The sequence below is a fragment of the Hypanus sabinus genome, chromosome 3 (assembly GCF_030144855.1).
Source record: "Hypanus sabinus isolate sHypSab1 chromosome 3, sHypSab1.hap1, whole genome shotgun sequence".
NCBI classification, from domain to species: Eukaryota; Metazoa; Chordata; class Chondrichthyes; order Myliobatiformes; family Dasyatidae; genus Hypanus; species Hypanus sabinus.
Window position 1 is genome coordinate 72358054 of NC_082708.1, and position 12172 is coordinate 72370225.

The 12172-nt window shown below is 47.0% G+C and overlaps 1 protein-coding gene across 5 annotated transcripts in view; it reads right to left on the reverse strand.

Moving 5' to 3' along the window:
- Window positions 1–12172, reverse strand: part of mtmr2 (myotubularin related protein 2) — a 111230-nt gene that overhangs the window by 5163 nt on the left and 93895 nt on the right. For all 5 annotated transcript variants that reach the window (XM_059964644.1, XM_059964646.1, XM_059964645.1 and 2 more), the window contains one exon: window positions 11176–11352. In XM_059964644.1, the coding sequence (XP_059820627.1) occupies window positions 11176–11352 (177 nt within the window). The remainder of the gene's footprint in view (window positions 1–11175; window positions 11353–12172) is intronic.

A 12172-nucleotide genomic window follows, 5' to 3' on the forward strand; every position in this document is an offset into this window, starting at 1 on the left:
CATGTCCAAAGAGGACCTAAATTTCAAAGTTCAACATACATTTGTTAATAAAGTATAAATACTAAATACAACCTTGAGATTCGTCTCCTTATAGGCAGCCACAAAACAAAGCAACCCAATAGAACCCATTTTAAAAAGACCCACTGTGCAGAAAAAAGAACAAATGGTGCAAACAGTAAAAGTAAGCAAATAACATTCAGAACTGAAGTTCACAAAAGTGAGTCCACAGCCGATTCAGGAGCTAGTTAGTTGTAGGTTTCAGCACAAAGATGAGTAAACCTCACAAGCCTTTATTTTGCCACCCGCCCTGACACCCTGACCTTTTCAATCTGGCCTAGCGCTTAAGTCAAACAGCAGGTTGTTCATTGTTCTCAGAACCAGCCCCTGCTGCTTCCATACACTCTCAGGTGTGGGACCCGACGCCTTGATTTGGCCCATACTCGACCTTTCCAATCTGGTCCAGCGCTTAAGTCAGTCAAACAACGGCTTTTTCCTTGCTCTCGGGCCAGGCCCTGCTGACTTAACTCTGTCTTACCTCGGTTCTTCGATTTCAAATTGCCTCCAACTCTGTTCTATCAATGGTCAAATATTGGCTTCTACCCCACTCTTGGGGCCCAGACCCCAATGCCTCAATTTGGCACACACACACCACACTGCAACCATCCTGCACCTTCGAGACTTCAGTTCACACAACAAAAATGCCAGCTTGTACAGGAGGTTCAAAAGCTCAGCTCCGAAAAGGAAGTTACACACTACTAACTGCCGTGATCATTTGCCAGAAAAAGGGTGATTAATAAAGTAGTTAGTAGTTTTGTTTGCTGCCTGCAAGTCATCACTGTGTTTCACCAGCAACATCTTAAACTGGAAATTTCCAATCAGTTTTCATCCCAAGTAATTAATTTTAATGGATAATGAAAATATTGTAACTTTTTTTAAATCATAAACTCAGCAACTAACTATGAATATAGCAGACTTGGACAAGCAATTGATATATTTTTTGCATGCACGAAAACATAACTACAACAAGCATTTCATTAAAGGTTTCATTAAAGCTCAAGCTACAAAATTCAACACCAAACCACATTACTCAGTACAAATGTCTTGCCACTTGCAGAAGTTCTCTGTGGGCAGGAGTCACAGTAGAGGGCACTGGTGGACAAGTTTGTGGAGTGGTGCGGGAGGAATCACCTGCTCCTGAGTATGGCCAAAACCAAGGAGATGGTGATTAATTTTAAGAGGAAGAGGACTGTGATGAGTCCTGTATAAATTCAGGGAGAAGAGTTTGCAATAATGGAGGAGTACCAATACCTGGGTGTTCAGCTTGACAACAGACTTAACTGGAAAACTAACACCAAGGCTATTTACAAGGAGGGGATGAGCAGACTATTTTCTAAGGAAGCTAAGATCCTTCAACGCGAGCAGCAGGATGTTGGAGATCTTTTACCCGTCTGTTTGTAGTGAGTGCGGTCTCCTTTGCAGCTTTATGTTGGGGGAACAGCATCGGTGCTGGTGATGCAAAAAGACTGAATAAGTTCATCAGAAAGGCTGCAGCCGTCCTTGGCTACAATCTGGACTATTTTGAGTTAGTGTTGAAGAGGAGGTCACTAAAGAAACCGTTATCCATTATGGAAAATCTGGCACATCTTTCCATGACCTACTGAATAAGCAGCAGAGCACCTTTTTAAACACTCATTCAGCTCCGCTGTCACAGGGATCGTTACAGAAGATGTTTCCTATCAAATGCAATAAGCATATACAACAACTTACCTCTGAGTGACAGGAGAACACATGTCAAAGTATAAAAGTCTCTGCTTTATTATTTTGTACAGTATTATTGCACATTAGTGTATATTGTTACATTATTATTGTGTATATTCTCTGTTTTTATTAATTAATTCTGCACACTGCTATGCGTGCTTTTAAATGTTGCTGCTGTAACAAAAGAGTTTCCCACATGTGCTCAATAAAGTAATTATTATTATTATTATTATTATAATGAGGAGGTAAAAGCAAGAGTCTTAAAAACTTTGATAAAGCAGCAACACACACACAAAATGCTGGAGGAACTCAGCAGGCCAAGTAGCATCTATGGAAAAAAGGACAGTCAGCATTTTGGGCCAAGACCCTTTGACTTTTTTCTATAGGTACTGCCAAGCCTCCAGAGTTCCTCCAGCATTTTGTGTACGTTGCTTGGATTTCCACCATCTGCAGATTTTCTCTTGTTTTTGATAAAACAGCGGTGATTTTCCAAGAATCTTAAAAGACAGAAATTTCAGATGACAAGAGAAAAGTAATGGAATTAAATTTAATGAACATGTAACCATGATTGTGTGGCTCGGCACAGCTCAAATTTCAGCTATACAACTATGGTTGGCAGAATTTCAAATGGAGATAAGGAGATGTACAGTAGTGAGATAGATCAGCTGGTTGAGTGGTGTTGCAACGACCACCTTGTACTGAACATCAAGAAATGGATTGTGGACTTCAGAAAGGGAAAGGTGAGTAGCTTCAAGTTCCTTGGTGTCAACATCCCTGAAGATGTATCCTGGACCCAACATATTGATGCAATTATACAGAAGGCATCACAGGAGCTATATTTCATTAAGTGTTTGAGGGGATTTATATGTCACCAAAGACGCCAGTAATTTTTTTACAGATGAACTTCAGAGAGCATTCTAGATGGTTGCATTACCATCTGGCATGGAGAGGTCTCTGCACAGAATTGGAAAAGAGTTGCAGACTCTGCCAGCTCTATCATGGGCACTCGCTTCCCCAGAATCGAGGACATCTTCAAAAGGAGATGCCTCAAAAAGGCGGCATCCATCATTAAGGACCCCCATCACCCAGTACAGACCCTTTACCCATTGCTGCCTTCAAGGAGGATTTACAGGAGCCTGAAGACATTTCAGAAACAGGTTCTTCCTCTCCGGCTTTAGATTTAAATGGACAATTAATATATATACACTATTGTAGCGGTGTGCTACACGCAGCGCTAAAATAACGACACAGAGTCAGTAAACTGCAGTTAAAGAAGATTTTATTCGAACTTCCCCGCCTTGCTTTAAAGCCTCCCTGATCCCGCCCTCCCCAGGCGCGGATGCTGTAGGGGGCACGTACTCACAATCCCGCGCAGGCTTTTCCCTTTGTTGGTGAAGCAGACCTGGTGCCCTTTTGGGACTGGCCTTTCTGCCGGCACGCTGGCTATTTGTAAGCCGGTTCGAGTGTGTTAGGAAGTGGGTCGCCACATAACCCCCCCGCCCCCCAGAACCGGCGATACACCCCCCAATGTCCACAGTCTGGGCCAGATCCTGTTTGGGAGGCCGGCCTCTGCGCCGCGGTGCCGGAAACTCAACCGGTTGTGCCAAGTCCACATGGGCCGGTTTGAGTCGGTCCACCGTGAAAACCTCCTCTCTCCCCCCAAAGTCCAGCACGAACGTGGACCCGTTGTTCCTGAGCACCGTAAACAGCCCCTCGTAGGGCCGTTGCAGTGGTGGCTGATGCCCGCCCCTTCGTACAAAAACAAACTTACAGTTCTGCAGTTCTTGGGGTACGCAGGTCGGGTTCTGTCCATGCTGTGAAGTGGGTATGGGGGCCAGGTCACCGAGCCTCTCACGTAGTCTGCCCAAGACTGCTGTGGGTTCTTCCTCTTGCCCCCTTGGGGCTGGTATGAACTCCCTGGGGACGACCAGGGGTGCGCCGTACACCAAGTCGGCTAACAAGGTGTGCAGATCGTCTTTGGGCGCCGTGCGGATGCCGAGTAGGACCCAGGGAAGCTCGTCCACCCAGTTAGCTCCTCTCAGGCGCTGTGTCCCCAAAAGGCTGGCCATAGCTGACCACAGGCTGGAGGTGAACTGGGCGCCTCTGTCGGAGGTAATGTGGGCCAGTACACCAAAGCGGGACACCCAGGTGGCGATCAGTGCCCGGGCGCAAGATTCGGAGGTGGTGTCGGTGAGCGGGAACGCCTCTGGCCATCTTGTGAACCGGTCCACGATAGTCAGGAGGTGCTGCGCTCCGTGCAACACTGGCAGGGGGCCCAAGATATCCACATGAATGTGGTCGAAATGCCAGTGGGTGGGGTGGAACTGCTGCGGCAGAGCTTTGGTGAGCCGCTGCACCTTGGCCGTCTGGCAGTGCATGCACGTTCTGGCCCATTCACTGACCTGCTTGCGGAGTCCGTGCCAAACGAACCTGCTGGAGACCATCTGGACAGTTGTCCTGATGGAGGGGTGCGCTAAGTTATGAATGGAGTTGAAAACGCGTCGCCGCCAAGGTGCCGGGACACACGGCACGGGGCTGGCCTGTGGCGACGTCACAGAGTAGGGTCCTCTCACCTGGGCCTACGGGGAGGTCCTGCAGCTGCAAACCGGAGACTGCGGTTCTGTAACTCGGGATCTCCTCATCTGCCTGCTGCGCCTCTGCCAGCGCCTCAAAGTCTACCCCTTGGGAAAGGGCATGAATGTTAGGGCGAGAGAGCACGTCCGCCACAACATTGTCCTTACCTGAGACGTGCCGGACGTCCGTCGTGTATTCAGAGATGTAGGACAGATGGCGCTGCTGGCGGGACGACCAGGGATCGGACACCTTCGTGAACGTAAAGGTAAGCGGCTTGTGGTCTGTGAACGCGGTGAAGGGCCTACCTTCTAAGAAGTACCTGAAATGCCGGATCGCCAGGTATAGCGCCAATAGTTCCCGGTCAAAAGCACTGTATTTGAGCTCGGGTAGCCGCAGGTGTTTGCTGAAAAACGCCTGAGGTTGCCAGCAACCTACGATGAGTTGCTCCAGTACCCCACTGACTGCCGTGGTAGATGTGTCCACTGAGGGCGGTAGGGACGTCCATTCTGGGGTGCACTAGCATCGCGGTGTTTGCCAAGGCTTCTTTTGTTTTAATGAAAGCGGCGGCAGACTCCTCGTCCCAGGTAATGTCCTTGCCCGGACCCGACATTAGGGCGAACAGGGGGCGCATGATTTGGGCAGCTGAAGGGAGGAAGCGGTGGTAGAAATTGACCATACCTACGAATTCCTGAAGGCCTTTGATTGTGGTGGGTCGGGGGAAATGGCAGACCACGTCTACCTTAGCGGGCAGAGGGGTCGCCCCGTCTTTAGTAATCCTGTGGCCCAGGAAGTCGATGGTGTCGAGCCCGAACTGGCATTCGGCCGGGTTGATTGTTAGACCTGTTACGTCTGTGGCCCCCTCCTTTTTGAGAATCGCAAGATCACTATTAAGTCAGTTCAGGAGACCCAGGAAATGAGAGAAAGACATGCAGAATCCACAAAGAGTTTGGAATGTGTCCTGGCCTCCGAAAGGCGGAACCATTGATAACGGCTATTGTCTCTTGGAGACAGAATTGTGTATTGAATACTGCACGATGCATCGAAGCCCCAGGCAATGAACCGAGGGGGGCTTGGTGGAGGGATTGCATCATCCCAACCTGATTGACATCTGAGACCCTCTGAGTCAGGATAAAAGAGGGTCTGGGGAACAGCCCCTTGAGACGCACCAGAAGAAATGCTAGAACTCCTGTAACAGCGTAATAGCGAAAGCTGGTGGAAAAGCTCACGTGCGTCCTTTTCCATTTGCCTCGGAATTGGTGGGGCTTTTACCACGGAAGCACAGCTTTAGCTAACCACAGACAGGAAATCAGCCCCAACGACTCTCGAAGGATTGACATCATAAAAGGAATGGGCAAGTTAAACCTCCGTCTTTCTCTCCAACCAAAAAGCTGCAGCTTGAATGAACTTGAGTGACTTTTATATCAATACATTATCCCCTAGACAATGATAGAGCTATTTCTTATTGATTATTATTATACCCGCGCTTTTAGATTTAGTATTGACGACGTATATTATCTGTACGTTTGCATTGATATTATTTTTGTGTATTTTTATCAATAAATACTGTTAAAAATAGTACCATCAGACTTCAACGGACCTCTCTATCTTTGCTGGTAAGTGACCCAGTTACGGGGTACGTTACAGACCGTACTCACTCAGTCGGGCGTAGAGTTGATGGAGGTGGGACAGATGCTCCTGACGACTGCTGCTGGCTATGAGGATGTCGTCCAAATAGATGAATGCGAAGTCCAGGTTGCGTCCCACCGCGTCCATTAACCGCTGGAACATCTGTGCAGCATTCTTCAGGCTGAACGGCATGTGGAGGAACTCAAAAAGGCCGAACGGGGTGATGAGAGCTGTTTTGGGGACGTCGTCCGGATGCATCAGGATTTGATGGTATCCCCGGACCTTGGAGAAGATCCGTGCGCCGTGCAGGTTTGCTGTAAAGTCCGGTGTGGTAGCCTCGTTCAGCCTGCGGTAGTCGCCACATGGTCTCCAGCCCCCTGTCGCTTTGGGCACCATGTGCAGGGGGGAGGCCCATGGGCTGTCGGACCGCCGGATGATCCCCAATTCCTCCATCCTCTTGAACTTCACCAGTCGGAGCTTGTCCGGGGGAAGCCGCCGAGCACGGGCATGGAGGGGTGGTCCCTGGGTCGGGATGTGGTGCTGTACGCCGTGTTGGTGCATGGCTGCCGTGAACTACGGTGCCAGAACCGATGGGAAATCCGCCAGGACTCTGGTGAAGTCATTGTCGGACAGCGTGACGGAGTCGAGGTGTGGGGCTGGCAACTGGGCTTCTCCCAGGGAGAACGTCTGAAAGGTCTTGGCGTGGACCAGTCTCTGCCTCAGCAGGTCGACCAGCAGGCTGTGAGCCCGCAAAAAATCCGCACCCAGAAGAGGTTGGGCTACGGCGGCCAGTGTGAAGTCCCACGTGAACTGGCTGGAGCCGAACTGTAGCTGCACCATACAGGTGCCGTAGGTCCTTACCGTGCTGCTGTTCACGGCCCTTAGGGGGGACCTGGTGCCCCGTTACGGGTGTCGTAACTCGTCGGAGGTAAGACGCTGATCTCAGCACTGGTGTTGGCCAAAAAATGGCGTCCTGACCTCTTGTCCCACACATACAGGAGGCTATCCCGATGGCCAGCTGCTGTAGCCATCAGCAGCAGCTGGCCCTGGTGTTTCCTGGAAACTTGCAGGGTGGGCTACAGCGGCAGGCTTCTGCGCCCCACCACTGGTGGTAGAAACATCATTGTTCGTTGGGCTCCTCACCCCTGCCTCTGGGGTTAGCAGGCTCTGTGGCCGAGCCTGGTCTGGTTTGCTGCTGGGAGCGTGGCCTGGTGATCTGTGCGACGGACGCCCCACTCACCTTCTTGGCGTTCCAGAGCAAGTCCACCCCGGCTGCCACCTTCCGGGGGTCGCTGAAATCCGCGTTGGACAGCAGCAGGCGTATGTCCTCGGGCAGCTGCTCCAGGAATGCCTGCTCAAACATGAGGCAGGGTTTGTGTCCACTGGCCAGAGACAACATCTCATTCATTAAAGCCGATGGAGGTCTGTCTCCCAAGCCATCCAGGTGCAGTAAACGGGCAGCCCGCTCGCGCTGTGGGAGTCCGAAAGTCCTTATGAGCAGGGCTTTGAATTCCGTTTACTTGCCGTCCGCTGGGGGAGACTGTACGAGCTCCTCAACCTGGGTTGCTGTGTCCTGGTCGAGGGAGCTCACCACTTAGTAGTAACGTGTGTCCTCTGAGGTTATCTGCCAAACGTGGAATTGGGCTTCTGCTTGCTGGAACCATAGGTGAGGTCGCAGCGTCCAGAAGCTTGGCAGTTTCAACGAAACCGCATGAACAGATGCGGCGTCGGTCATCTCCGGTCCAAAAATCGTTTGGACCGTCGGGGTCACCAATTGTAGCGGTGTGCTACACGCAGCGCTAAAATAACGACACGGGGTCGGTAAACTGCAGTTAAAGAAGATTTTATTCGAACTTCACAGCCTTGCTTTAAAGCTTCCCTGATCCCGCCCTCCCCGGGCATGGATGCTGTAGGGGGCACATACTCACAATCCCGCGCAGGCTTTTCCCTTTGTTGGTGAAGCAGACCTGGCGCCCCTTTGGGACTGGCCTTTGTTCCGGTGCACTGGCTATTTGTGAGCCGGTTCGAGTGCGCTAGGAAGTGGGTTGCCACACTATCTCACTATTCTTTTTTTTTTAGTTCTCTAGTTCTTTTTTTTGCACTAATTCAATTTTTATAAACAGTACATTTCTTGTTGTAATTTATAGTATTTTTACAATGTATTGCAATATACTACTATTGCAAAACAATAAATTTCATGATAAATACCAGTGATATTAAACCTGATTCTGATGTAAATGGGCCAAATGGCCTACTTCTGCTCCTATATTTTATGGCCTTATGGATTCTGAACACTAGTATTGAATTCCGTCAAGAACTTAGTGTACAGATTCCATAGGAATTTCGAAGTCCAAAGTAAATTTACCTATGTACATATGTCTCCATTTTCTACCCTGAGATTCATTTTCTCCATAGAAGTATAAATACTGAACTCTTGCCTAAACTTGAGGCCTTCAAGTTAAGAGACTGCACCCATGAGATGAAAAAAAATATGAACACAATATACGCAAACTGATCTAGTTTACCCAGGGTAATGATTGCAGGCTGAAGATTCACAGTAGGAAGGTAGTTAAGGTATTTACTTTGCAAACTGAAAAAGCCATCTCTTCTAATGATACTTACAATACTTTATCAAACAAGGTAACATTTATTTCTAATTAAGTAAAACAAAAATGCTTTCTCTTCTGCCCACTTTATATTCAGAATTTCCTTTCTTATAGACTGTGCAGCCGTGGAGGCAAAACTGTTGAGAGAGAGACTTTCCAAAGGAATGGATTCAACTTAGAGAGCATGGGATTCAATGGGAAAAAGAGAGTTTGTCTTAGATGGAAATTGGTATAGGAATAGTTTTCTGGGAATATAACCCCTCCATGATATTGGAATAAATTGTACAGGACAGGGGTGATGAATGAAAGGGACTTGGTGTGGGATATTGGCAGCAGGTTTTTAAAAGTCTTTAACTTTACAGAAGATGGGGAAGAGGAGAGGTTAGCTAGTAGTCTATTAGCACTGGAAAAACTGCACAAAAAAGGCCTACTGGTCCAACTTAGTCCATGCCAGATTTTTATGCTCCATCTTTCTTCATCTAAATCTATCAGCATAAGCCTTTGTTCCCTTCTCGCTCATATGCTTGTCCACCCTCCCATTAGCTACATTAATATTATTTGCTACAATCATAGCATGGTACCACTCCTAAATTCTCACCACTTTTATTTCATCTCATTATGATCATTTTATATTTATAGCCTCCAGTTATCCCACAAGTAGGGTCAAAATGAATCACAAAACACAGAAGCCCACCTTGTCCACAACTCCCATCAAGTTCCATCATTATTAATTCCATTTACCAGCATATGGTCCAGATCCTTCTACGTCTTGGTGATTCAAATGCACTTACATAAATGCTATGAAAATCTCTGCTTCCACCAACCTACTCAGGCAGTGGGTTCCAGGTTTCAATCACTGTCTGAGTGATTTTCTTTTCCCTTTGAGGCCCCTCAAGGCCCCTTACCTTAAACTTATGCCCTCTAGTTTTCGATACCTCCCCAAAAGGGAAAATGTTTCTACTATTTGTGCTAGGTCCCTCATAAATTTGTACAGTCCTATCAGGTCAATCTCATCCACTCCAAGGAAAATCAATCCAGTCTATTCAGCCTCTCCTCATAATATCCCTTCTACCCTAATTTTTAATAATTTTGAAACTCTCTAATTTGTCACCCTTCAAGCCTTCTGTTTTCAAGAAAAAAAGGAGTCGAGTTCTTTCATCCTTTTCATTTATTTGAATATTTATATTTAAGGGTCATCTACATAAATCTTCTCTGATCTTAAGCCAACACTTTGTACCTTTTTCCAATATGGCAAACAAACCTGTACACAATATTGTAAGACAGCTTTCTCAGCTTTTAATTTTATTTCTCTGGAAATAAATGCTAATGTTTGGTTTGACTTTTTAATGGCCTTGCTAACCTGAGGCACAACTTTTAGTAACTGATGTATTTGTATTCCAGTCACAAACATTAGAAAATCTGCAGATGCTTTAAATCCAAGGAACAAACACAAAATGCTGGAGGAATGCAGCAGGTCAGGCAGCATCTATGGAAAATCATAGAATCATAGATAGCTACAGCATACTTTTGGCCCACAATGTTGTGCTGACCATGGAACCTACTCTAGAAACTGCCTAGAATTACTGTACCTCATAGCTCTCTAATTTTCTAAGCTTCATGTACCTATCTAGGAGTCTCCTAAAAGACCCTATTGTATCCACCTCTACCACTATTGCTGGCAGTGCATTCCACACACCCACCACTCTGTGTTAAAAACTTACCTGATATTCCCCTTGTACCTACTTCCAAGCAGCTTAAAACTACGGCCTGTCATGTTAGCCATTTCAGCCCTGGGATAAAGCTTCTGGCTATCCACACAATCAAAGCCTCTCATCATCTTATACACCTCTGTCAGGTCACCTCTCAGCTTTCGTTTCTCCAAGGCAAAAAGGTCAAGTTCACTCAGACCTATTCTCATAAGGAATGCTCTCTAATACAATAAAGAGTCGACATTGTGGGCCGAGGTGCTTCGTCCCCCACAAAGTTGACTGCTCACTCTTTCCCATAGATGCTGCCTGGCTTGCTGAGTTCCTCCAGCATTTTGTATGTGTTATTTGTATTCCAAGATTGCATTGTGTATTTTACACCTAGTATTGCACATTCCAAATAATATATAATTTCCTTTCCTTCCCAATGTATTGCCTTACACATCGCATGGCTAATCCCTATCTCCTCATTATTCAGCAAATTTACACAGCTTTTCATAAATGTCCAAATGTAAGCATGTCTCTTTGCTAAATTATTCTATAATGCATGGATATAATTATTCTGGACTAGATATTCAATCCTCGTCTACTTTGCTTAGAACACTTAGCTTGTTCTCCTTTTCTATTATAAAAGTATTTGTCCAATTACTTGGAATAGTCATGTAATCAGGTGCAGCAGATGAGCTGAGATGGACAGAGATATAGGCAATTGTCTTTGAGAAGCCAGATTAGACCTTCAGCTCAAGAACAGATGCCAAGGTTGAGAAGAAAGTTCAACTGAACCCAAGATAATAGTTTGGGAGATGAATAGCTTTCACAAGTAAGTTTGTAGTATATTAGCCTCTATTTTTATCAATTACATTCACAGTACATAGAATTATACAAAAGCACTTAAAGTTGGTTACCTGTGGTCTCATCCTTGGGTTCCAACGGATATAGTATCCAATCCAAAGCTCTAGATGACGCATGCTTGCCACAGGATACAACACGTGGTTCGAGTAATTCACATAGAAGGGGTTAGTAAACTCTTCCAACTGGCTATTTATATAAGCCCATAGTGAAATAGTACTTCTTTGAAGTCCCTGAAAGAATAATGATCGTATATCTTAGGACGCTCTGACCACAGTCTGATCTACCTCATCCCAGTCTATAGGCAGAGACTTAAATCTGCTAAGCCTGTGGTGAGGACAGTGAAGAAGTGGACCATTGAGGCGAAACAGCAACTTCAGGACTGTTTTGACACCACTGACTGGGGTGTCTTTGAAGCTGCAGCCACCAATATACATGAACTGACAGACACTGTGACATCCTACATCAGTTTTTGTGAGGATGCATGTGTACCCACAAAAACTTTCCGGACCTTCGCCAACAATAAGCCATGGTTTACCCCCAAACTCAGACATCTTCGCCAAGCTAAGGAGGACGCCCACAGGAGTGGGAATAGGGCCCTGTACAGGCTGGCCAGAAATGCACTGACCAGAGAAATCAGAGTGGCCAAGCGGCTCTTCACCGAAAAGTTGAGGAATAATTTCTCAGCTAACGACTCATTGTCGGTGTGGAGAGGCCTGCAGGAGGTCACTGGCTACAGGAGACGCACTGCCCCCCCTGCTGAGGTTAACAAAGCTTTGGCTGACGACCTTAATACCTTTTACTGTAGATTTGAGAGGGTCCATCTTACATCTGTCCCTCCCCCCTCTTCGGTCTCTCTTCCTGCCTTCCCTCAACCATCACTCACTGGCACTCATCCCCCAATCACTGCAATCACCTCCCCACCATCTCTGCCCAGCCCCCCTAGATCACAGCTTAGAATCAGCGAAGGAGAAGTATGTCGACTGTTCCAGCGACTTAAGACCCGAAAATCTCCAGGCCCAGATGGGGTCTCCCCCTCCTGTCTACGAGCCT